Raw genomic sequence first — 27,736 nt, forward strand, 5'->3', positions numbered from 1 at the left:
ATTTGACAGTCATGAATAAAAGTGCACAGGCCATTTTTCTATACACATGTGTTTTAGATTTTTGTTTCCACTCCAATACAGTGGTGGCGAATAGAATTTTGTTTGTGCTGCTCACACAACCAAAACTTAATTTGAAAAATTCACAGATGTCACTGTGAGCAATTTTCATCAGGACTTTTTCTTCAGCAGAAAGTTCCAATGAAAAGTTTGACAGAGGCAGATAATTGTAAACCTGAACACATTGCATGGTATGCCATAAGAGATACATGAGAATATCTGTTGAAGCGACCTTCCAGCTGCTGTAGTGCTTGTTGTCCCTCTCTGTCTTTCTCACAGCTCTCCCTCTCTCCTGTCTCCACTTGTCTTTTTGTTGGCAGAAAACTTTACTGACTCTACAGGTCTAGGTAATGGGGAATGAGAAGCACAAGCGTGCCTGTCACCTTTTTCCCCACGCCCATCCTCCATATCTATCTCTCTATCTGTTCATCTTAACACTAAGCAGCAGTGCAGTCCACCTTCATTGTATTATTCACTGAAGTACAGTTCTACCACCCTCTGCAGCTCACTCTGGTAGGCAACAAAGGGAGTTGCTGAATTAGTTTGAACCCCTTTGAGGAAAACATAGATTTGCCTCATGTTCTTGTATTTTACATAATCAGTAAATTATCGTTACAAAAACATACAGTATGTACAATACTCGTGTGTGGTACCCCACAGGAAGCTATCCATGGCTATTCAACATATTCAAGCAGGTTAGCAGAGCCTAGGCTATAACATTGGCTTTTTCAGTGCCCATTTTTTTATGTTGACAATAATAGTTTGAAGGCACAATCCATAATCCAAGTTCTGCTATGACTATATGATCATCATGATCCATGATGACATAGTTATGATTAAATTGTAAAATATATTACAGAACAAATTCCCTCAGTTATTATGGAGATTGATCTGTTGACATGCAAGCTCAGTAGTTAAGCAATGATACAATATATATATATATATATATATATATATATATATATATATATATATATATATATATATATATGTCCAACTATCATTTCAAATTCAAGATTTGTTTACATTAGCAACACTGCAAACAGATTTAAAGTTCTTGTATAGGATAATGCAACTCGTAGTTATTTCTGTAATTGATTATGTAATTGATATTGTTTGGAATTGATATTAGTTTAAACTAATTTAAACACATCTTAAATTGTCAATAATAATAATAATAATAATGTACCCAACCCACGAGGAATGTTTTTCTTAGTCTGTCTAAGCAACTGTCAAACCCAAATCAAAAATTATATGAAACAGACAAAAGGTCGAAAGCTCTAAGTGAAAACAGGCCATGCTGTGTTTCTGCTGTTGGACTGAACTGCTGTCTACGCTGTCTTTTCTTTCTTTTCTCATCTCTCCATCTTTCCTCTGTGTGTTAAGCTGCTGCGTGTTGTCAGGGATTGAAGAAGTCCACTCAACATGCTCAGGTCAACACTGGCTTTGAAAACAGTTTAGTTTCTTCTGTGATTCACACATTTAGTGTGTGAAATATATAGAACCAATTTGGCACCATATTCTCGATTGTCTTAATGATCAGAACAAACACCCTGATAGCTGCTGTACAATCCTCCTTCAAGCCACTTGTATTTATGTTGACCTTTAACCTCTGATTTTTGAACCAATCCCTGATGGCACACCATTACAATGCAATCTCACAGCATCACTGCCTCTTCCTGTCTGCCATGAGACGCAAGTAATCATTGTGTAGCAACGAATGGGTTTTGATCTGTTTTTCAGTCATTGCCATTGGATACAATGTGGTGATGACACTGCTGTTTTGGGAGTGTGTGTGGGATGGGAGGAGATGCATGTCCTTGCATCAAGATGGGGAAAACATTTTGATGAATGGTGCGACTGGATGAGTGTGCTCAGGATGACAAACGAACAAAACTCCATCAGCAGTTGGCTTGCACACTCACTCACTGGCTTGATCATCTTGCTTCTGAGCTTTTTCAAAAGTCATGCCACTCTGCCAGCTTTATCCATTGCTTCTGTTCACCTGGTCAGTTGTACATACAGTACTGAGGATTACAGGTAAGGTAACTTGAAGCTTTGAGCTGAACTGGCCCACCTCACTGGGCTGTAATGGCTTGTGAACACGCTGATGTTTCCATCATCCCGTCTTTCTCTTGCACAGTGGTTTGAGGGGCATGCTTGGCATCCAGCCTGGTGATACAAGCATGCTGGTTGGGGTTTGGAGTTGTTGTGTGATGGAAATGTTTTGGGGTGGGGGTATTAGTAGTGGGACCCTTTACTGGGTGGAGATGATCTCAACTTCAAGGTACAGTAGGAGTCAACAACATTTTAAGGGGAAAAGAATGTGCTGGTTCCCAACCTGAGCGGGGCCGGACCCCCACAAGAGGGCACCATAGTGTCACAAAAGTAAAAAAAAAACAATAAGACCAGGCCTGGGTGTATTTCTTTAAGTTAAATCAAGTACTATCTAATCAAACAATGAGTGAACAATACTAAGAACCTGAGTTTAATGCCAGCTTTGAGTACCTCATCACTGTTCCATACACTGTATTACTGACACATGTTGGTTTGTCCTCAAAATGTATTGGGGTCTGATACCCAGCCCTAGAACACAACTGCTGCCACAACTGCTCTGACATTTATAGCAGGACCTCCAAATAGCCTACATCTGCATGACATAAATACTCTGAAACAGATAAACAGCTTAGCTCACGGGTGATGGCTTAGCATCAAGAAAAAGAGAAAAAAATGAGTGTGTGTATATATATATATATATATATATATATATATATATCCCATAATGCAACATACTCCTTGGCCCCAGTTTGTAACACAGGCGTTGGTATACATTTGAAGTCTTCATGTCCAAGTCAAGGTAACCCCAAATGACATCATTATCACCAAGGTAAACCCTGATGACATCATCAGGGGTTATCCATTCAATTTAAGTACATTTTCTGTGGCTCCTCCAGAGCTCTTACTCTCTCTGTCTAACTATTTTCACAGGCTGAGTTGTACTTCCCACAATGAGTAAATTGACCTCTATTTACTGTAATTGAACCAGATTCAGAAAACTTTATTGTCCGTCAAGACAGAAAATCGTCTTAGACGTGGCCTCAAAATACAGTGCAAAAACAACCATAAAAACATACACACAAAGAGCTGCAAGACGCTTACCGAGTAGCGCCCCACACTCTGGAAAACTGGAATATTACATGTTGGTGTTGTGTCTCGGCACAAGGATTCACCTTAATAATTACCCAGAATCACCCAGTGGGGTGCCCCTTTAAATGATTACTTGATGAAATAAAAATAAGGTTACCAGTTTGGGGTTCTCACAACCTAGCCATTATTAAATACAGTATTGTCATCCCCTTCAAAGAAACCCAGCGTGAGAGGCATGTTGTAATATCAGCATCAGTCCTCTTGGTGGCAGTGGAATCTAAGTCTTGCAGGAATAACGATGAAGTGTGTGTGGAAATGAAGGCTTGTAATGACTCAGTGAGCCATGTGCTCTGTGCAGTGATGCGTGCTGCTCGTGAGCTTTCAGCTCTGGGCTTCATTGACTCTCCTGTTTGTGTCACTGTGTGTCTACCTGTGTGATGCTCTGCTGCCATGTCTTTAACCCTCTGCTCTCTCCCACCCACTCCCTTGTAGTCGAGCTTACAGACGCCTCCCTGGCTTCAGCTTTCTCTCCTACTCCTCCTCCTCTCGCTCCTCTTCCTCCTACTACCATCGCTCCTACAACCATTAGTACCTCAACTTCTACGACTTCTACTACTACTACTACTACTCCTTCTACTTCTACCACCACCACTACAACTGAGGCAACCACTATCGGCACACCTCCACAGCTGGTCACCATCAGGCAAAGTGATCAGAATGATTTGGGTACATGCTGTTGTCCCATTGTGGGTTTTACTGTCTTTCTAGTGTTATCATAAATGGCACTCATGACCTTCTCCCACCTGACAAAACAGGAAACCACATCAGGGCTGCATTCCAATAAGCTGTGCTGTACCTACTGTACACAAAGTGGGGAATTACTTCAGAATATTGGGATGTAGCTGGCAACTATCCTCCTGGTCAGGAAGTGAGAATCCAAACTTTTTTTAATTCATTGGATGTTGATAACTGTAAAGTTCTTGGAGAGGGTACCCTTCAACACGTTAGAGTGATGAGGGTTGTGATATTGGTCAGGCCCGCCGTCAGGAAGTAGTCAGAGGGTACAGATGACCCCGGCCCAAGGCCCAGGGGGGCCCATTCAAAGGTACTGGTATGGGGCTGGAGTTGTTTGGATGAGTGAAAATTGTATCCCCCTGTACATAATTCCTGACGGCAGGCCTGATATTGGCAGTGTTCAGTTTTTAGGGTTAATTAGTCGACTCTAAATCAGAAGTAAGCATTGTAACTAGGTGTTTTATGAATTGAAAAGTCCTCAGTTTACTTCTGGTTTTGAGCAGACCATGATCTGGATCGATCCCGATCAAAACGATCATTATTGTAGGAAGACTTCCTTAGCGCTAGAACCATGCATAGGTCTAAACGGAGCCCTGTGTATGGTTGTTAACTGCAATCTCTGCCCCCTGCCCCTGGCCTTTAACCCTTTACCCCTGACTGTAGGGGCCAGTGGGCGGGAGATCTGGAATCTGACGGTGGAGCCTAACAGTAACTACGCTAACGTCAGCTGGAGACACAACTTCCAGGCCGGCAGCAGCGAGTTTGTGCTAGAGCTCACACTGGACAGTAAGACACCAGACCAAGGAGGTATTGAAACCAAAAGCCAGATCTGAACTTGATTATTAAAGACTAAAACAGCAAGAGTAGTGAGATGATAGTAAATAAAAAGAGCAGGAGCATACAGGGCAATATTTCAGAGATCAGGCGAAACAGAACTAAAATTGATTGAATAATTGGGACACTACCTGAGCAGCTCTCATTTTAAAGCCTCACTATCAATATATTTTATATAAACAATGAGTCAAACGTATAATGTTTTTTTCTGGTGGTAGTGATGAACCCACAGAGAGTCAACACCAATTCTGCAGTTCCCATCAACCACAGAGCGTTTTAGCATCTGACACCTTAGGTATTCAGGCCCTAAAATCTACTGTTTGGTTTAGTCTCCCCACTTCGGCAATGCTGTTTCCAGGGCTTGTTAATAGGCAAGTATTTGCCACACACAATAACGATATCAACTTTATAAGGCAACAGTTTGTCAAATGTGAAAGATTTTTAGGTTGGTGTAGATTTCTACCCCCAAGTGGCAAAAAAACAACCTTAATAAAACAACTTTAAAAGAGCTGATATTGTAATTTTTATAATTTAGCGACTAAAAAATCCATTGTTTAACAAAGATTTGAACCGTAGCTTACCAATGGTGCTCAATGCTGGAATTGGATAAATGACTGGTTGTGAAAGACACTTTGATCTACAACAGCACTCGGTCCCACCCTGTAAATACTGTTCCATTCATCTTTATTCACAGAAATTTACCGCTAGATTGAAATGTAGTTTTCTGGCCAAACTATATTGAATGTAATGCAATCCTGTTAGCAGTAGAATTTGACCATGATTACAAGCTCCCCAAAAAGAAAAAAACTAAAGAATGATTCAGTGGCCTTCTAATTAAATAATTGATGCCTTATTTTTTTTTTGTACAGAATTCAATTACACTTCAATGGCATGTTTTTATGACCCCAAAATTTCTTGCGCAAGGGTTTTGCTGGAATGTGTCCTTGTCGTACTGATTTCCAAAACAACTTTAATGGAGAGCTTTTTTAGGAAACCTAAAAGGATGAGGCTAGAGCATAAAGGCCAAACAGCATGAAAGAAGTGCAAGGAAACATCAGGACAAAAAAAGAGATCTTGTTTTTGGTGAAAACTTTTGAAAAAAAAAACCTGTGCCATCACAGTTTAAAAAACAGAAGATATATCTCTCTTACTGTAGGTAACCTTTAGCAGCAGCTGCTCCATTGGCCTGTTTATTTTTAAATCACCCTTGTTATTGAGGGATGTGATATTTGCAGTCTGCTGTCTGAATTTGTTAAAAAGCAGAAGGTAAACCATACCACAGTCTGTGTTTCTGTGTTTCTTTCTCTCTTGTACTCCTCTCTCTCTCTAGTCTTTTATATGTTGGAAAATGTTGATTATCATCATGTCACTACTAACTTCCTGTGCAGTGCACTATCATGATGGTTTCTACTCATCACGCTGCCTGGCTTTGAATGGCTCTTGTTGAACCAGCACTGTGAATGTGCGGCTTGCTTTGTCTGAAATGCTGTTTAAATGTGTCACTTTTTTTGGTCATCCACGCTTCCGTGATCACTTGCTTTTGCTTTGGATTGGGTGTTAAGCACTCTTGAAGTCTGCTTTCATAAAACCCATCCAATTTCATTTTCTGGAGTCCCAGTGCTGGTTGTGATTGGATAGCCCAGTGCTTATAGGCTCTCTGTTATGTCTTTACCAATTCAATAGTCTGGGATCTTTGATCAAGAATGGAAAGAAGGGAGGATGTATTTTTCATGTACTTGGGCAGTGGCTTTAATTCTTAATGATGTCTGAATGGGAATAGAAAGGGAGAGGGGGATGATGAGAGTGATCTAATGGTCCCCCGCCACACCCACCCCCCCCCCCACCCATCCCCTGCTCTCCAAGGTCAGACGTGAAAGCTTTGACTCGAAGTGAAGAGTGGCAGGGAGTCCCAGACACTGCCCCACCTCCCTTCATCATCCCCCTTCTGTCTTCCTGACTGTGAAGTGCTATCATATGTTTATGTATACACAGCTACATATTTATATTCCAACCTTGATATTTCTTAATGCAAGTTATTTGAAAGTGTAACCAAAGTTATTTGATTGAACCAGACTTGACTGTGAGGCAGTCTTTTCACACGATGAACACATAAAATTGGCATGGCCACTTTGTAGTACTGTCATATACATCATTTAATTATTTTTGTGTCCATAATGTATGATTTGCATTTCAAAAGGTACAGTATGCTAATAATATAATTCAGGATATTTTGTTAAAATGATCACATAGTGGCCCCAGCATTTATTTTCCTCAACTCCAGAGATATTTGAAACGGGTTAGATATCAAAGACATTTCACATATTTCTAATTTCCCATTTTATAAATATATTTTAACATATTTTGGTAGACGCCTCCCTGTTTTCTGATCTGCTCTGTTTTAATTTGCTGTTAATGCAAACTGAACACTTCCTCCACAGTTACCTGTTATCTTAATACATTCAGGATAAAGTACATTTCACAGCCCATGTCTGCCATTTATTTTTTATCAAGCTAACATAAATGAAACTCAACATTTGCTGCACCTATATTTCACATTGAAATCCTTCCAGCAGCTCAAATGGCATAATCCCTCCTTTTTTCATTCTAGATCTGTAGACAGTGTTGAGTTTTACTGACAGTAGCTTAAAGGAACACGCCGACTTATTGGGACTTTAGCTTATTCACCGTAACCCCCAGAGTAAGACAAGTCGATACATACCCTTCTTGTGTCCGTGCGTGTTGTAACGCTGTCTGACGGTTCCACTGGTAGCTTAGCCTAGCAGAGAACCTGCAGGTAACTGGTTCCAACTAGACTACTGCTCCGAATAAGTGACAAAATAACGCCAACATTTTCCTATTTACATACACTGTGATTTGTAGAGTCACAGCGTGTACAAAAAACAACGTAACATGAGACACAGCCATCTTCTAACCGTAAACAAACCGTGAACTATATTCTCAGAAAGGCTTGCTGCAAAACAAATCACTCCGCCCAAGTAGCAGAAGTAGCAGAGCTTTGCCTTTCTGATAATATAGTTCCCAGTTTGTTTAAGGTTAGAAGATGGCTGTGGTTCATGTTACATTGTTTTTTGTACACGCTGTGTCCCAATAAGTCGGCGTGTTCCTTTAACAACAATCACAAGAGTGGCTAAGGACAGGCGAGTGGATGAAAACGGCATTTATGCTGAAAAGAGAAAGTGAGAGCAGCAGAGTGGCGAGTGTAATACTGACGGAATTAGTGCTGTGGAAATGTACATTATTCTCAATGTTTTTTACCCTGCCCTTAGTTGAGAATTGACCCTGTTCTCCTTGTACACAAATACCGAGAAATGCATTCGATCATCAGGCCTGGTGAGGCAATAGCATTCTTGAAACATGAAGCATTGCTGCGGAACATAAGGAGGTGGACTGTCACATTAGTTTCCTCTCAGTTTACAGATCAAGATATTTGCTGATTTTACGTTTTAGCTAAATGTTGTTTCTTTGTTGAACCATCACCAAACCACAGCTGAACTGTAATCAGGTTATTTTACAAGTTATGGATGTTAAAATGGAATTAAAATTTTGACACAATATACACATACAGTGGAAATTAAGCCATATTAATCATTTTCACCAATTGCATTTCTGCTCTTTTCTCAAAATGTTGTGAAAATGTGTCAAAAGGGTCAGGTATGCACATTTGTGTTGGGCACATAAGCTACAGCAAATACTGCAGAGTGTAAGTCATTCTAAACATCTGTAGACAGTGCTGTATAGCAATAGCCTGATCTGCAGCAGCAATGTAGCAACAGAGGGGATTCATGAAATGAAGGTCTGAAGAAATATGCCATTTTCACGAGTCTCAATAAAAATACATTTGAATCCTTTTTGCATTAAACTAAAAAACATAAAGATCACCATATTATACTTGTAATACTAAACATCAGCCTTAGCCTCACTAAATTTACCAAGTCTGTAAAAAGGACTGGCATGTCTTGAATGACGCATTCAACGTTTTGTTTGGCTGGTTTTAGGACGGTGTTAATAGCATGGCTTTGGAATGACTTCTGTTGGATGACGTCAACCTTGTGCAAAGGCTGATAGCATGGTGCATGATGTCACCACCTGGTGCTGCCCTCTCCTCTCACTGCAACCTCCGAGTCATGCTCATAGCCCGGCCGTGTCATGACCGACGCATCTTTCCGCAGTAAAGATGCAGGTTGTCGTCGCTGTTTTTTGTTTTGACCTCATGGAGATAAGTGTGGGCCTGTGAATAATTGAGACAAACAATGCTTTGCCGCCTTCGACCTTGCCTTCTTCTGTATTGGTCAATTTCAATTCTACCCAGTCAAAATGTGATGCTAATTGATGGGACAGTTAAGTTGCGTGAGTCTTTGATGTCCACAGTGTAGTGGTTTTCCTGTAGGAACACCTGCACCTTGTGCCCCTCTTCTCCTTCACTCCTCATTTTCAGATGAGTTTTCTCTGGAGAGTTATGCCCTTGAGAGAAACTGTAGCCATAAAAGATGAAAAATGAACCAGAATGTGTCAGCTAGACTGAGCTTCATACATTAGCTGTAATGGCTAGAAGTACTAAACTACGTCATGCGTATGCTTTTACACTGTAAAGAGGTGAATGGATTTTTATGACATGGATGGGCACTGCATTGTTATCAGTCTCAATTCACTCCAGTAACCTTGCTCTCATTCAGAGAACAGTCTCCATGTAAAGCATCGTGATGCCCTGACCTTTGCTAGGAAGCACAGCCTTTACTGTGGAACCAAGGCCACACCCCGTGGAGTGTGATTGGTCCCTTTCTTGTGTCTTCAAGGCAACAAGACGGTGAAACATGTACCGCGGGTGAAACCCCCCATTACATTGGTGGATCTGATCGCAGGTGCCGTGTACCATCTGAGGGTTTATTCCGATGATTACAACAGCGTCAGCAGCAAATCTGTCACCTTTAAGACCAAACCAGGTGAGGTCTCACCTGGCCGGGTGGAACTGGGGTTCCAGCCAGGTGGGCTACTCTGGGGGCAAGTCTGTCAGTAATAGTATCTACAGTAACTCAGTCATAGCTGGGTGAGTTATTATGGTTTTGTTTATTGATTCCATGCATGTTCTCCCATAGGTAAACTCAAGTCAGTCAGGATAAGACATTTCACCCATCTTTATTTGGATGTCATCAAACTTCAACTTGTCTTTATGAACAGTATATAATTTATGAGTGGAAGTAAAAGTTGCATTTCTGTGAGATGGAACTCTGTGAATTATCAGTCCCCCTGTGACTTTCCGCACAACTCACATGCTCTCTTCTGAGAAGTAAATGCTCATAGATTGTTCACAAATGTACCTCTAGGTTCTTCTTTGATTAGTTTGCATGGACATTATGAGTATGTATAATAATATGTATAAGCTATATATACTGTAGTGCAGCTTAAGATATTTATGATCTGGAGACATACTCTGGTCATTATGATGGACAATAGCATGTTTTTAAATTCATTTCAATTACATTTCAGAGTTCTGGCAGCTGTCAAAGAATGTGAGTTATTTCAGGTTGTACTGAAATCTTTCTGGAAGCAACATTTACTTTTACACCACAACCTCCTTACCCACTCTTTTTTTTCTGATAATGGTAATGGCAAAGAAGTCACACAGATTATTGTTACAGATGGGTTCCTTTCGTATGACATCATGGTGGATATGAGCTTGTTGTTAACTTCTGCTTAGCGCTGTGGGAAGAGAACAGATTGTCTGACTCACTGTTTCCACTCTTCTCTCTCTTCTCCTGTGCAACCCTGTGTGCATGTTCTGTGTATGTCTCCAGCCTACATAGATCAGGTGGACATCGCCACTCAAGGCTGGTTCATTGGCTTGATGTGTGCCATCGCCCTCATCATACTGATCCTCCTCATTGTCTGCTTCATCAAGAGGAGTCGTGGGGGCAAATACCCAGGTAAGGCCCGGCTGAGGCTTTCATAGCCATTACAGGACTAATATTAGCCCCACAGAGCTGTCTGACAAAGGTTGACAGGATGAATTGGAACTACATCAGTGGAGAAAAGTGGATGGAGCCAGTGGTTCCTCAATATACTCCACTGTCAATTTACATTTAAAGGTTTTCTTTTGATAACAAACACATTGTTTCTTAAGATCTCAGAACAGGCTGTTCTCATGAACCATTCGCACATATATCTACTAAAAGTAATGCTCTGTAATTTGTATGTCTTCCACATATTTATTACTGTATGAACTACACTGACTGCCGCTGAATCATACCACTTAGGTCCACATTGGGAGGAGGATGGGTGGATGTTAGGGTCCTAAAAGACAACCGCTTTCAAGCTGGGGCGCAGACTTTCACCCAGGAAATGGGTGTTCGTGTGTCGGGAGTACTATTTGAAGGACCAATGTTTTAATCCAAACCACAATCTTTTTTCTTTGGTGTCTAAACTTAACTGTCATCGCCACATGGTGATTACCTTCTGTAGGCTAAACTTAACTGTAACAGCCTCTGAAACGCCAGGCACCTCACAGTGCTCTGTACCCGGCACACAGTGACCTTTTTGTCGGCAAAATTGAACTGTAAAGACCGCTCCCTAAACTTAACTGACGGGGCGTCATCTCACCAGCCAGCGAACGCCGAATTTCGTAGGATATCCTATGAATTGTTGTGCATAAGTTTTCGTAGGATGTCATACGAACCCGTTCATGTGATTGCTTGGTTTAACTATATGAAAGGGGTATGTTATGGCAACTCTATATACTAGAGTATTAGCAAAGTCAGAACACTTTTCCATTGTAATCCAGGAACAAAACATCCCATTGTATTCACAAAAGTTATTGCAAAAAAGAATCAAACTTCTGTCTGCCATTGCCAATACAGCAACAGAATGTAATACTTTCTGATTTCTTACTGAGCTCCATAGTTTGCTCTGTAGTGATTAATATATTCAGATGTAAGTGAGTTGAACCATCAGGATTTTGGCAGCAAGGTACAGTGGCCCTGAAGTGCAAATCATGACAGCAAATATGAAAACACTTCAACAAATCATAAAACAAAACGGCAAATAGGAAAACACGACAGCAAATATGAAAACACTTCAACAAATCACAAAACACAACGGCAAAAAGGAAAACACGACAGCAAATATGAAAACACTTCAACAAATTACAAAATGGCAAATATGAAAACACTTCAACAAATCACAAAACACAACGGCAAAAAGGAAAACACGACAGCAAATATGAAAACACTTCAACAAATTACAAAATGGCAAATATGAAAACACTTCAACAAATTACAAAACAAAACGGCAAATATGAAAACACTTCAACAAATCATGAAACACAACGGCATTAACTTTTACCGGAAAAGGTAGGGCCTATCTAGCAGAGGACAGACCCTCCTGATTGGACAGACACACTGTCTGTCTTTCGTGCTCCCAAATCACCCACAATCCTATGCGCGCGGCTTTGCCAGCTCGTTAAAAAAAAAAAAACAGTGGCGGACCTAAGCAGGAGTTGGAGCGGCTTCGTTGATGGCACAATTATCATTTAAATGTAAGTATATTTAGTGTTTGCCGTACATTTGTTATCACCATTAATGTGTTACATCAATGTAAAGCTTAACGCTTTAATGCTGGTACAAATTGCTATTATAATTAGGTAGATACACCGCTAACGTTAAGCTAACTGAACCTATCATTTAACATTAGGCTGTTAGCTAGCTGGTTTGCTGTCTTTTATGTCATTTGTGTTCGTAAAGTTTAATGTCCGGTTGCATTTTCATCTCTTTTTATAAGCCGTTACTGTATATGCGTAACGTTAGCAGAGATTTAGAAATTGGTGTGTTTATCAGTTTTGGTTGCAGGATGGGAAGTAAAGCTGCACCTTGTTAACTTCACTAGCAACGTTAAATGAATGCTAAAATGTATGAGTAGTTTCCCATGTAACACGTATAACGTTCCGTTATAGCATTCATAACGGTACATATCTTTTTCTTGTGTTTGCTGTCTTTTAACAGGGGACTAAGGAACAAACGGAGGCTACACTAGCATCACCAGAAGGGAGAGATGAGGAGGAGAGGGAAAGCAAAAGACAAGCAGGGAGACAGAGGTCAAAGAGAAATGTTGAATAGTAGTCCAATAATTTTAAGCCAAAATGGGGGTCAACCTTGAACAAATTGCAACAGAAGCAAACTCAACTGATTTTGTATCCTCAATATGTCCTGAGTAAGGGAAAAAAAGCCCCGAAGAATCCCATTAGGGGAAAGTTTAGAAAAAGACACAAATGTAGCCTATTCATACGCCTATTCATTCTTTTTCTCACGTGAATAGGGTAAACATTTTAACACTTTGATATCACCATGGAAATTACTGAGTTGATTATTTACATCAAGACAAACACAAAATGTATTACAAGTTTTTTTAAATTGTTTGTCAACATGGGCAAACAGTGTCAGTGGGCAAACAGTGGGCAAACATCTAAACATTGGGTATAGCCAGGTGAAAATGTCTTGTTGAATCTTGTTGACATATAACAGTACAACACTTGTGTTAAGGTCTGAATGGAACCCACTTAGGCTACCCATGAGCATTAACACATAGAAGCAGGAAGAAGTACTTTAAACCAGCCTTTATTAATTATTATTGCAGAGATGGGGAACAGGACCTACCTTTTGTCTTCTGCATTCTACTTACCCTTGTCTCCTGTTCTTCCCTCAGACTCATCCCCCAGAAACAGTCCCCCGGACCCAGCCCCAAACCCCATCTCTGCAATAATAATTAATAAAGGCTGGTTTAAAGTACTTCTTCCTGCCTCTATGTATTAATGCTCATGGGTAGCCTAAATGGGTTCCATTCAGACCTTAACATTAAGTCTTTTACTGTAAGATGTCAACAAGATTCAACAAGACATTTTCACCTGGCTATACCTAATGTTTAGATCCGTTGTGGTATTTATGCAAATTAGCACATATGTAATTAGATTATGCACCATTTGCCCATGTAAACAAACACTTTCAAAAAACTTAATATATTTTTTGTTTGTCTTGATGTAAATAATCAACTCAGTAATTTTCATGGTGATATCTAAAGGTTAAAATGTTTACCCTATTCACGTGAGAAAAAGAATGAATAGGCGTATGAATAGCCTATATTTAGGTCTTTTTCTAAACTTTCCCCTAATGGGATTCTTCGCAGCTTTTTTTCCTTACTCAGGACATATTGAGGATACAAAATCAATTGAGTTCACTTCTGTTGCAATTTGTTCAACCTTTTTTCATAAAATGACTATAGATTATTTGCTATATTAGAGATTCCATCCATCCATCTTCATCCGCTTATCCGGGGTAGGGTCGCGGGGGTAGCAGCTCCAGCAGGGGACCCCAAACTTCCCTTTCCTGGGCCACATTAACCAGCTCCGACTGGGGGATCCCGAGGCGTTCCCAGGCCAGGTTAGAGATATAATCCCTCCACCTAGTCCTGGGTCTCCCCCGAGGCCTCCTCCCAGCTGGACGTGCCTGGAACACCTCCCTAGGGAGGCGCCCAGGGGGCATCCTTACCAGATGCCCGAACCACCTTAACTGGCTCCTTTCGACGCAAAGGAGCAGCGGCTCTACTCCGAGCTCCTCACGGATAACTGAGCTTCTCACCCTATCTCTAAGGGAGACGCCAGCTACCCTCCTGAGGAAACCCATTTCGGCCGCTTGTACCCTGGATCTTGTTCTTTCGGTCATGACCCAGCCTTCATGACCATAGGTGAGGGTAGGAACAAAAAACTGACCGGTAGATTGAGAGCTTTGCCTTCTGGCTCAGCTCTCTTTTCGTCTAACGGTGCGATAAATTGAATGTAATACCGCACCTGCTGTGCCGATTCTCCGACCAATCTCCCGCTCCATTGTCCCCTCACTCGCGAACAAGACCCCAAGGTACTTGAACTCCTTCACTTGGGGTAAGGACTCATTCCCTACCTGGAGAAGGCACTCCATCGGTTTCCTGCTGAGAACCATGGCCTCAGACTTAGAGGTGCTGATCCTCATCCCAGCCGCTTCACACTCGGCTGCGAACCCATCCAGTGAGTGCTGAAGGTCACAGGCCGATGATGCCATCAGGACCACATCATCTGCAAAAAGCAGCGATGAGATCCCCAGCCCACCGAACTGCAACCCCTCTCCACCCCGACTACGCCTCGATATCCTGTCCATAAATATTACAAACAGGATTGGTGACAAAGCGCAGCCCTGGCGGAGGCCAACTCTCACCTGAAACGCGTCCGACTTACTGCCGAGAACCCGGACACAGCTCTCGCTTTGGTCGTACAGAGATTGGATGGCCCTGAGAAGGGACCCCCTCACCCCGTACTCCCGCAGCACCTCCCACAGTATCACCCGGGGCACCGGGTCATACGCCTTCTCCAGATCCACAAAACACATGTAGACTGGTTGGGCATACTCCCAGGCTCCCTCCAGGATCCTTGCGAGAGTAAAGATCTGGTCCGTTGTTCCACGACCAGGACGGAATCCGCATTGTTCCTCTTCAACCTGAGATTCGACTATCGACCGAACCCTCCTTTCCAGCACCTTGGAGTAGACTTTACCGGGGAGGCTGAGAAGTCTGATACCCCTGTAATTGGCACACACCCTCTGGTCCCCCTTTTTAAAAAGGGGAACCACCACCCCGGTCTGCCACTCCTTAGGCACCGTCCCAGACTTCCACGCAATGTTGAAGAGGCGTGTCAACCAAGACAACCCCTCCACACCCAGAGCTTTAAGCATTTCTGGACGGATCTCATCAATTCCTGGGGCTTTGCCACTGTGGAGTTGTTTAACTACCTCAGCAACCTCCACCAGGGAAATTGATGCAAATCCCCCCTCATCCTCCAGCTCTGCCTCTACCATAGAGGGCGTATTAGTCGGATTTAGGAGTTCCTCAAAGTGCTCCTTCCACCGCCCTATTACCTCCTCAGTTGAGGTCAACAGCGTCCCATCCTTACTGTACACAGCTTGGATGGTTCCCCGCTTCCCCCTCCTGAGGTGGCGAACGGTTTTCCAGAAGTACCTTGGTGCCGACCGAAAGTCCTTCTCCATGTCTTCTCCGAACTTCTCCCACACACGCTGCTTTGCCTCTTTCACGGCAGAGGCTGCAGCCCTTCGGGCCCTTCGATACCTTGCAACTGCCTCCGGAGTCGTCTGGGATAACATCTCCCGGAAAGACTCCTTCTTCAGTCGGACGGCTTCCCTGACCACCGGTGTCCACCACGGTGTTCGTGGGTTACCGCCCCTTGAGGCACCTAAGACCCTAAGACCACAGCTCCTCACCGCAGCTTCAGCAATGGAAACTTTGAACATTGTCCACAAAGGGTTCAATGCCCTCAGCCTCCACAGGGATGCACGAAAAGCTCCGCCGGAGGTGTGAGTTGAAAGTCTGTCGGACAGGGGCCTCCTCCAGACGTTCCCAATTTACCCGCACTACCCGTTTGGGCTTACCAGGTCTGTCCAGAGTCTTCCCCCACCCCCTGACCCAACTCACCACCAGATGGTGATCGGTTGACAGCTCCACCCCTCTCTTCACCCGAGTGTCCAAAACATATGGCCTCAGATCAGATGAAACGATTATAAAATCGATCATTTACCTTTGGCCTAGGGTGCTCTGGTACCAAGTACACTTATGAGCATCCCTATGTTCGAACATGGTGTTCGTTATAGACAATCCATGACTAGCACAGAAGTCCAACAACAAACAACCACTCTGGTTTAGATCAGGGAGGCCGTCTCCATCATTACCCATGTGCGCGTTGAAGTCCTGGCTCCAGACGGGGGCCCCGGGCTTCCTCCGGGCAGGGTCACTTCATCCCTTCCTCGATTTTTCATAGGATTTTTGAACCATTCTTTGTCTGGCCCCTCACCTGAGACCACTTTGCCTTGGGAGACCCTACCAGGAGCACAAAGCTCCAGACAACACAGCCCTCAGGTTCATAGGGACACACAAACCTCTCCACCACGATAAGGTGATGGTTCCCGGAGAAGTATATAATATATTATATTAGAGATTGCCATTCAAAAAATAAATGCATTAAATTAACTGGTTTGTCTTTAAGTTTCTTTAAGTTTTTGGGTGTGTATATAATATAAACTGTTTTCAATGTTTATTTTTTCCATCAAATTATGACCTAGACACAGGAAACTTCTAACTGAATAATTATATTCAGATGCTACCTGTTTTAATAACTTGTTAAGTATACAAGCTTTAAAAAAAACATTAACGAAACGTGTATCTTTATTATAACATGTATTCAAACATTACTATATACTGTACTGTATATTCAACATGAAGGGCGATCAGACACAGCTGCCGATGATGGTGTTGCTTCAAGACTGCACACAGAAGGAGAAAGCTTTATGTTAGTCCAGTAGTTATACAACCTTTAGGTTAGGCCAGTAGTTATTTGCAGACAGAAGGAGAAAGCTTTAGGTTAGGCCAGTAGTTATCCAACCTGTCCTGGTAACATTAGAATTGTATCACAAGTATATTTAAGCATACTGTAACATGAAGGTACTTCATGTAATTGTGTAGTGGTGTAGTTTCTTCATCATTGTCTTACAGTTTTTCTTGATTGCTTTGACACAGCAGTCAACTCAAACGCCACATTTTTCAAAACAGTTAACACAGGCTGAAACAGTGGCACTCATGGTCAAAATGACACATTTTGTTTGCAAAAGGCTCTAACCGTGCCAAAACATTTAAAATACGCAACAAAAGAAAATTTGGCCTTCAAACGACACAACTTGCAAACAAGTGTATGAGCTCTTCCAATCAACCATTACACAGTGGACAACAAAATACAGCACTCAGTATGAATCAGTGCACCATTGCTTGTCATTGTAGCCTAGTACTGTGCGTAGCTTTCATGCCAGTGACATTTGCTGACAAATGTGCCTTCTTGCAAAGAATTGGATCCAGAATCAGAAATGCTTTGATGTAAATGTTATTGATTCCACTGATCCTTATTTTGAAACTATGGCTGAAAACTGAAATACTGTAACTATTACACAAAATACATGTAAACCAAAATAAAATCTATTAGAGTATAAGAAATTAAGAAAATAAAAATAAAATCTATTACAGTAAAGTATAAATATCTATTACTGTAGAGTATAAGAAATAGCCACTATTGATACTCAGTCTCTTCTGACTTACGGTAGACCTCTTCCATCCATGTTGGCAAAGAACAACACAGACGCTGCACCTTTAAGGCCTGCAGACTGATTGCTAATTGAAGATTTGTGTGAAGGAGTGTCAAACAGGTGCTTCAGTGATTTCATACTGATGTAGGTAGTTTCTAATAGTTAGGAACAGATGGTTTCTGTTTGGTTACCATAGCTAAAACAACGGAGTTTGGACTGCTTGAATGACATCCATGTTAACTGTTCTGCAAAAGGGTGGGGAAAATGTGTCAATCCAATGAGAAAGGGTTAACACATTTGCAAGAGGTGTCTTCTGCTCTGCTGAGACAGTGATGATGAAAACCGAATGGATCCCAGTTTCTTTAAGCAGGTCAAAGCAATCAAGAAAAACTGTAATAGTGGCTATTTCCTATACTCTACAGTAATAGATGTTTATACTTTACTGTAATAGATTTTATTTTTATTTTCTTAATTTCTTATACTCTAATAGATTTTATTTTTATTTTCTTAATTTCTTATACTCTAATAGAAATTATTTTGGTTTACATGTATTATGTGTAATATTTACAGTATTTCAGTTTTCAGCCACAGTTTGAAAATAAGAATCAATGGAATCAATAAAATTTGCATCAAAGCATTTCTGATTCTTGATCCATTTCTTCTACAGTGACAAGCAGTGGTGCACTGATTCGCTGTATTTAGTATTTTGTTGTCCACTGTGTAATGGTTGATTGGAAGAGCTCATACACTTGTTTGCAAGTGGTGTTGTTTGAAGGCAAAATTAGCTTTTGTTGCATATTTTAAATGTTTTGGCACGGTAACAGCCTTTTGCAAACAAAATGTGTCATTTAGACCATAAGTGGCACTGTTTCCGCCTGTGTGTTAACTGTTTTGAAAATGTGGAGTTTGAGTTGACTGCTGCATCAAAGCAATCAAAAACTGTAAAGCCTATCAGTGTCGGTAACGTTACCTACCTTCACACGTTGCAGGCAAAGTTCCTGACAGAATATTCTCCTCCTGCAAGCAAATTGAACAGCACAGTTCACAGTTCCACATCCATTTTGTCCAGTGTTTTGAAATGAGAAACGGCTAGTCTGTCTGTTAAAAGCGTAGACAGTGAGGCGCTTTTCTGTGTTTTTTCACCTCTCCTTCCTGTTAAAAGACAGACAGTGCGGCTGTCCAATCAGGACGGTCCGTCCTCTACTAGATAGGCCCTACCTTTTCCGGTAGAAGTTAATGCCGTTGTGTTTTGTGATTTGTTGAAGTGTTTTCATATTTGCTGTCGTATTTTCCTATTTGCCGTTGTGTTTTGTGCTTTGTTGAAGGGTTTTCATATTTGCTGTCATGTTTTCCTATTTGCCGTCGTGCTTTGTGATTTGTTGAAGTGTTTTCATATTTGCTGTCGTGATTTGCACTTCAGGGCCACCGTAGAAAGATAGCAAATGTGCAGTGATTTAGGGTCTCATGTACACACACTTGGGTGTCTTTAAGAGGCTGATGTTGGTTATGGCACTACTTTTGAAATATAGTTATATTTGGTGTGACATCTAAGTTTTAGTCATATAGTTTGATATATATGTTTCATACTTTGGTCCATTACAAGACAATGTAAGCTCTTACTATTGTAGTTATTTGGTTACTGACATATGTTGTGAAACTTTTATGTGCTGAGTTTATTAGCTACTGTAAAACTATTTCAGTATCAGTATTTGTTCTTCTTTTTGAAGTGGAACTGTGTAAGTGCAGAAACCTGTGTGGCTGCTTAGAGGGAAAACAAAAGAGCAGTATTCAAAATGTCAGCACCCGGCTAGCACGGGAAAATAAAAACCACAGGTCCTCACAGAGCTAAAGAAAAAACAGCAACTGGCTGCTATCTACACGGACACATCAGAGTGTAACAGTGTGCATTTGTAGACTTTGTATCTAATACCACACAGTCAGTCCATTTATGACTCCAAAACAATTACTAAAATGTACAACAACTGTGTTCTCCTTGTCCAGGCGAATAATCGAAAAATCTTTACGCTACATTGAAGCTGATCATGTGTGACACTGTAATGGTTTGGTACAACAGTAGAGTCGTGTTAATGTTTGCAGTTTCTATAATGTCTAGGTGCTGGTTGCGTGACTGGTTTCACAAAATATCTAGGTAGGTGCTGAACTGTGGTGCTGTACAACTAACAACTAACACTAATGAGCTTTGTCAACTAAGGGTTATAACAGAATTCAATTCAATTCAATTTATTTATAGTATCAAATCATAATAAGAGTTATCTCAAGACACTTTACAGATATAATAGGTCTAGACCACACTCTATAATTTACAAATACCCAACAATTCCAGTAATTCCCAGAAAAGGGGCAAGCAGGAAAAAGACTAATGAGAGGAATCCACACAGACACTGGGAGTGAAGCGTGTTTTCCGTACTGACTGAAGCCCTGACATACCTTACAGACCCAACCCAATGTCAAATAACTGCTACTAAACAGGTGTTTTTAAAAGGTGCACTGTGTTCCTAATGCATACTACATGAATTACTGTGGCAGCAGCTCAGAAAACGTCAAGAAAGAACAGAAACACATTTTTACTTTGAGAAGGAGCAGCAAGCTTGTATCATGTCCTCATCTTGTGCCAGAATAGTGTATAGTTTACATTTGTTTGCTTTATATATGATATATGGACTGTTAGGACATAAGTATGGAATTGGGACACAGTGTTACAGTAACAGTTTAATAAATGAAAGCTGAAGACATATGGAACTAAATGTCCAGATGAGGACTAACAGAAGGATTTTATGTTAAAACTAACTGTGGAAAGCCCTCAACATGTGGACGGTTTGACTGTCAAATCTAACCATAACATCAGTGGAGCTCTCAGCAAAATGCTGAACATGTTACTTTTGTTCTTCTCTCCTCAGTCCGTGACAAAAAAGATCTCCCCTTGGACCCAGTAGATCAGAAAGAGGATGGATCCTTTGATTACCAGTAAGTATGTACCACAACCTGAATGACACCCACACCATCAGTGGCTCGCTTTGTTTGTAAGCTGAACTATGAAATTATTTGAAAGTTTTTTAGCGGTCGAGGCAATTTGTGTTAGATAGCTTAGGTTGTTTAACTGCTTTGTAAACTGTATGAAGACTATATTACGTACTATAGCAGCAATACAGCTGCAGTACAGGACATGTTGAACTGGTGAAAGCTAGGTATGAATTCCCTTCAACAACAAAATCGCAAAGGCCTGGTATTTACTGACACTGCAGGAACGCTTAGAGCTCTTGTTGGCAAATGTTTTGAATATTAAATTATGCATGGTGTCCACTTCCAGCTCCTTCTATTTATTGTAGAGGATATGAGATCGTTTAAACGATGGCAGAGAGACTTTGCTGAAAAACCTTTTTTAGAAAGCCCTTATTCTATTATCGGTGCCAGATGCAGCATTGTCACCAGTAAGTCATGCAAGTCCAGAGGAGGGTTTTTATCTCAGAAATATGGATCAGATGAGAGACGTTTTAGTGGTCAGAAGTGCCAGCCTGGATCAATTAGTCCTAGGTGTGCTGTTAGAATTGGTAATGCTGGTAATCATGATATACTTCCAACGCTAATGCAGATACGTCTGAAACACGTCTTTCTCTCTCCAGGCTGCTGTTTTTCCACCCCAGTGGGAAGTTTTTCAAAAACGCTTCATAGAGACATTTGAAAACACCAGTTTCATCTTGTACTGTTTTGTTATTGTCACATCAGTTAATGCTGTATGAGGACCTGTAATGTGCAAGTTGCTGAACATGAGTCATTAGTTACAGCTACTAGTCACTTATCTGAGAGTTACAAGGGAGTTAAAGGCTGCTTTAATTCTCCTATTAATGCACACATAGCTATATCATTTTAGTGTTGCTGTGGTACAGTGTGGGACAACACAACTGTCACATTGCTGTGTGTGTACCCATTATCCCTATGATAAAAGCAGTGGAACAATAAAACACAATAGACATGATTTGATAGGCCTAGTTATTATGTTCAGTGAAAGTCTAACGCGGTTTGACTGTTTCTTAATTGATTAAATCAATTGATTGATTCTTCTTGATGTTTGTCTGATTCGATGATCAAGACAAAAAGTAATGAACTCATTTGAATTTCAGCAGTTGTAATTGCGTTATTTCATGTGAAAAAGTAAATTATTTCATTTCTAGTTACGGCCAAAAGTACTGGAATTACAATAACATGTTACTCCTAACACTGATGATGACCACACATAAAGGTCTTACCGCAGCTGCCCAGGAACGACTGTCCTTAATTAGCTTAATGACCTGTGATATGCTCTGTATTGTGTGATCGGCTAAAAAAGGGATCCGAGAGAAAGTCGAAGGCAACAGAAGGGATATATAACTTATGTTAACTAGCCGTAACCAAGATTATCCAACATCTTTACCATTCCAAAGCAGTGTTGTCGCTTGTTAACTCAGAGAGAAGAAAGTTGTTTACCTTCTGGCATTTCTGTGGACGGAAAGCTTTTAAAGAAGAAACTATGCGAAAATGTGGATGTGGACAGAGATATTTCACACTTAAATAGTGTTTTCATATTTGTCTGCATTAATGTGGATGAAGAATTTCTAGCTCAAGCTGCTGAGGCACCATTGCGTCCTGCTAGCCAACGTTCTAGTTACAATATGAACACCATCTTGTAAATGTGGACAGCTCCTAAACCTTGCCTAATGTGAAGGACGCACATGGTGTGTGTTGTGCAGTGGACTAACTGAACATATACAGTTAGGCATAGCTGTGAAATGTGAGTACTATATGTTCTGTTGGTAAGTGATGTGTCTTTTGTTCCCTCCAGGTCCCACTGATCTCTGTGGCTTCATTCTTCTTCATGAAGAATGACTCTGTCTTTTCTGTATCTGTCCACTTTGACTAAAAACATGTTGAATTTAACCGGCTAAATCTGTATTAAGATGTACAGTACATGTTCTAACTCCGCTGTGTGAGAGTGGCACTAAAACTTGTATCTCTGATTGTAGACACTCTGAATTGAAAATAGGCCTCTGAATCTTATTATGAGCTTGGGTCTACTGAAAAGACAACATACCGACATAACACACATAAGAGCAAGGATCCTGCCTTATTATATTCAGACTGTCTATGGTATACATATCCAAAGCAGTAGGGAATGTCTTATCAGCGTGTAGCTCTGCTTTGGTGTAAAATGTTTCTGCTAAAAGTATTCGAAAAGAGCTGCAAAGATGAATCCATCAACCAATAATTTAATCGGCAACTATTTAGAAAATCGATTAATCAGTTAATGTTTTATGAATAAAAGTAAAACTTCTCTGGATCCAGCTAGTTAAATGTGAATATTTTCTAGTTTCTTCTCTCCACTGTGACAGTAAACTGAATATCTTTGAGTTGTGGATCAAACAAGACATTTGAGTCATCTTGGGCTTTGGAAAACACTGAACCACATTTTTCACCATGTTCTGACATTTTAGAGACCACACAACTAATCGAGAAAATAATTGACAGATTAATTGACTATGAAAATAATTGTTAGTTGCAGCCCTAGTATGGAATAACAGTCTTTGATTGACATAGCGGTGCATCGGATGGCATTGCATTTCAAAAGATGTGTGCATGTATAATCACCTGCGTGGTGCTGTGCTGTCGAGCCTAATACTGTGTGATTCATCCATCTCCAGTGTGTGAGATCCTGTTTTTTTTTGTTTTTTTTTATCAATAATGAGTCTAACATTAATACCTGTCCCCTCTCCTACAATCCAGGTCATTGCTTTGCTCTGATTCTGACAGACTCCATCTCTACTGCTACACTCAGCTCTGTGTGTGTTTGTGTTTGTGTGTTTGTGTGCATGCAAGGATTTACATGCATGTATCATGTGGAGCTTGTCCTCCTTCCTTCCTTCCTCTGTCTTTCTCTACACTTCCTCTCTCTTACTGTCTCCCCTGTTTCCTCACGTCTCGTCCCTCTCTCTCCCCCATGCTGAAATGGGTCATCTGTCCCTGACAGGAACGAAAACGAGAACAGGTACTTGGTTTCGGCACGGCATCTCTCTTGGCCTGTGCATGTCGGGGGCGGCAGATGTTTCCTCTGAGCTGGGGAGAACGTTGGCTGGATAAGGCGTAGCTTATTTGGGGAGAGCAAACAGGACAGTCTGCCTGATGAATGCACTGCTGGCTCTTTGATCAGGCTGCAAAGAGTGCAGCAGATTTCATTCCTGATGTAAGCAGTATCAGTGCAACTGGCCTGCTGTCGTTTTTTAAGCAGAATATGATAGAGACAGAGGACACCTCATAACTGAAACCATAGTGATGAAATATGATTAGTAGAGAGAGGGACAGGATGCAGCTGAGTGCCAGGCTTTGGTTCCTTTACGGGTGTCAAACTCTCCATCCAATAATCAACCAAACTATCTAATCTTCAGAGAAAGAAAGCACAGCACCGTGCATTAGTCACTATGTCTGTTTATTGCAACTGGTCCCCCAAAAGACATGGAAGTAAATAAACACAAAAAACACACAACACAACAGAAATAACATCCATCTATCTATCTATCTATCTATCTATCTATCTATATATCTATCTATCTATCTATCTATCTATCTATCTATCTATCTATCTATCTATCTATCTATCTATTTATTATGATTGTAATACATTTGAACTGTTAACAATGCAAACCAGAAGGCCGCAAAAAAGCAAGTTACAATAATAATAACTTAATGTATGTATTATCTTTCAAAACAAAGTTAGAAAGTGTTTTACAGTAGAAACAGATAAAAAAGGTAAATAAAATCCAACTGCATCACAAAAGACAGAAAGTCAAGTACACCTATGTTACAGGCCTCTTTTTTAACATTGTTAGATAAAGCACCCAGACTAGACAAGAGATTGGTACTGTAAAGCTCCGGGGGTCAATCTATGGTCGATTAGCACAGCCTTTGATAGAGGTTAAACCACAAATGGTTGATTGTTACATTCCTGTTAACAGACTAAGGGGCCCTAGCTTGCACCCAGCGCAATTGACTTTGTACACCGATGCATGTATCATTCCTATTTTGCACCCGACGCATAGCGGACTTTTCCCTCCACAGACTCACGTCGGTAAATTAGGGAATACACTTGCGCTCCCGGGGCGGTTCAGCAAAAAGAGGAGGCGTGTTCCAGCACAAACATTCCCTAGTGCTATTTTGCAGTTTCAGAAAACAATTCCGCCACAGACCAGGAAAAACCTAGTCTAAAGTCAGTGGCACGTTATTCAGATGCTATTTTAAGGGCGCATGCTTGGCCGTAATGTAGAGTGTGAACACCGCACATACACTTTGCTTCTCTCATCTCACGGACCCAGCAGTTCCCATTTTTGCAAACCATACATAAATACAAGGAAAAATATGACCTTGTTTTACACAACATTTCCATGAATCATGGATGTGTTGATGACATAAATGAGGAAATATTAGAGGACTTAAGGAGATGTGATGTTGAACTGGATGTGCCGATGCCACTTAACCCAAATGCCCCAGCAGCAGCACAGCACAGGAGAGGAGAAATAGAAGAGCTGCATCGTCTATATTTAGGTAAACCACGGGCTAATGTTAGACTACATTGCAAAAATATCACCTTGCATTCATAACCTCGTGATTCAGTGAGAGTGAGCCCAAAACATCGGAAAGTTTGTTTTTGTGACATTTCTTTATTTACATTTTGTCAAAAAGAAAAATCAATAGCAAACGTCGGTCTCCTTGGCTGTGAACCGCTCCTGGCGTGCGCCCATGGATGTATTAAGAGCGTGCGCCTAGCAAGCCGCCATTATAATAGCAATCAGGCAAGCATGGAACAAGCGTGCATGCTTTTAAAAGCAATGTGAGGTAACGTTCTGATTGGTTTATTGCACGTTATACCCAAACCACACCTATGAGTAATGTAGCTACTTCAGACCAACCCATTTTAGGTTTGCGTTGGGCGCAAGAGGTTTACAAAGTGAAAAAGCCCAAAGTCCACCCCAAAGAGACTTACCATCTTCCAGAGAAAACACTGTTCACAAACTGCTCCAAACAGATCTATTGTAGTCCAGCCTTTAATTCCGTGACAAAAGTGCGTCACTTTGTAACACACGTTATAATGCTCGCCTAGCTGCTAGCATGGCACTCCCTCATGCTCTGCAACTGACTAGCTAGTGCTTACTGCACATGTGCGACTCCAAACAAAGATGGTAGAGTGAGATGTCTCAGTCTTTAGCTAAAACAGAGCGCTCAACACTCAACACAACACAAGAGGAGCTGCAGCAATGTGCAGTACAACAAAAATATGGTGTTTTCTGAAAATTAAACCACATAAACCTTCTGGTATAACCTCTAAATACAATTATGAACCTGAAAATGAGCATAATATGAGCACTTTAATGTAATATTGCGTAGTATTGTCTGTGCATTTCTTTCACGCTGAGTTGCATATGGATTAGTCAATACCAAAAGAGCTTGTCTGGAACTTCTTCCTGTAAATAAAAGACCAAAGAAGCATCCGTCCCCATACCAGTACAGGCTCTCTCAAGTCAGGCTCTCCATAGATCAGCTGCTCCAGCAGTACAGGTCTGATCCCAGGAAGCAGCTCCAGTTGTTTTTTGTTCTTGCTAAGGCACTTACATGTTTTTCACCCTTCTAGAGGTTAATTGCATTGTTTTTCCTCTGCTGGCTGACATTTAAAAAGCATCCACCACCAGGTGCATGGAGCGAGAGATTGCGAGGGAAATCAATTTGGGTTGTAGAAAGGGCAGGGAGACCGGGCCATCGATGTTTGGCACAGTTTGACACCCTTAAGGAACTGATTCAGGCAACAAACAAGTGGAGGACAAAAGATTAAACAAACACTTCAAAGATCCAGACAAATAAAGGTATGACCATGCATCTTGTAAGTAGAAAATACTTTACAAAGTAAAAGCATCAGGAAGGACATACAGTACTATAGCTTGTCCTGTTATCTCCATCTTGTTCTGCATTCTGTCTTCTTTCAGAGGAGCTTCAATAGTTGCAGGAGAAGAATGAACTATTTTAAGAAAAACAGGTTTACTTGTCAACCCACATGAAAAACACATAATATTTTATAGTGTAGTTGTTAAAGGATACATTGTATTTACTACAATCTGGGTCTTACTTTTCGTAGATGGCCATCAGCATTGTACAACCCAAGTTCATTGTTGAGATCTGGGAATACAGCAACATCGCTTAAAAGCCAGACGGGTCAGGAAACACGGGCACTCAGACCATTATACAGGTTGTAAACAAAGCTCCAGGTCTACCAGATTTATTTGGAAGAGAATAGGTGAAGAGTAAGAATTTCCACCTGGTGTATGTACTGTAGTTTTCCAAATTTAACATGCGCAAGTTTTTGTTTCCATAGCGGCCACAGTACTTATAGGCGCTTGTTGTGTTGCAGCCATGGAGCACAGTAAGCAGCTCTCTAGTTTGGCTTCATTTTAGGTTGAAAATACCTGGAAACAATTGAATTAAAATAAAATGTTCCTCTTTTCTGTGAAATAAGCATGTGATCCGTTTCAACTCCCCCCCTCCAAGAATTGGAATCGAGAATCAATAAGAACCAGTATCAAAAGAAAGAATCGGGATTGGAATCAGAATTGTTAAAATCGATGCCCAACCCTAGATAAACTGTTGGTTTGTTTACAGCCCAACCTTAATGTCAGACAGTAACATGGATACTGTACGAC

General features: G+C 41.1%; 1 protein-coding gene across 2 annotated transcripts in view; it reads left to right on the plus strand.

Annotated features, from left to right (window-relative positions):
- nfasca (neurofascin homolog (chicken) a) overlaps positions 1 to 27,736 on the plus strand; it is a 125,637-nt gene that overhangs the window by 87,443 nt on the left and 10,458 nt on the right. The window contains exons 27-31 of one of the 2 annotated variants that reach the window (XM_078249341.1): positions 3,697 to 3,930; positions 4,663 to 4,806; positions 9,648 to 9,794; positions 10,647 to 10,775; positions 20,924 to 20,990. In XM_078249341.1, coding sequence (XP_078105467.1) covers positions 3,697 to 3,930; positions 4,663 to 4,806; positions 9,648 to 9,794; positions 10,647 to 10,775; positions 20,924 to 20,990 — 721 coding nt within the window. The remainder of the gene's footprint in view (positions 1 to 3,696; positions 3,931 to 4,662; positions 4,807 to 9,647; positions 9,795 to 10,646; positions 10,776 to 20,923; positions 20,991 to 27,736) is intronic. The other variant, XM_078249342.1, reaches the window with a different exon arrangement.

Source organism: Sander vitreus, chromosome 4 (genome assembly GCF_031162955.1).
Source record: "Sander vitreus isolate 19-12246 chromosome 4, sanVit1, whole genome shotgun sequence".
NCBI classification, from domain to species: Eukaryota; Metazoa; Chordata; class Actinopteri; order Perciformes; family Percidae; genus Sander; species Sander vitreus.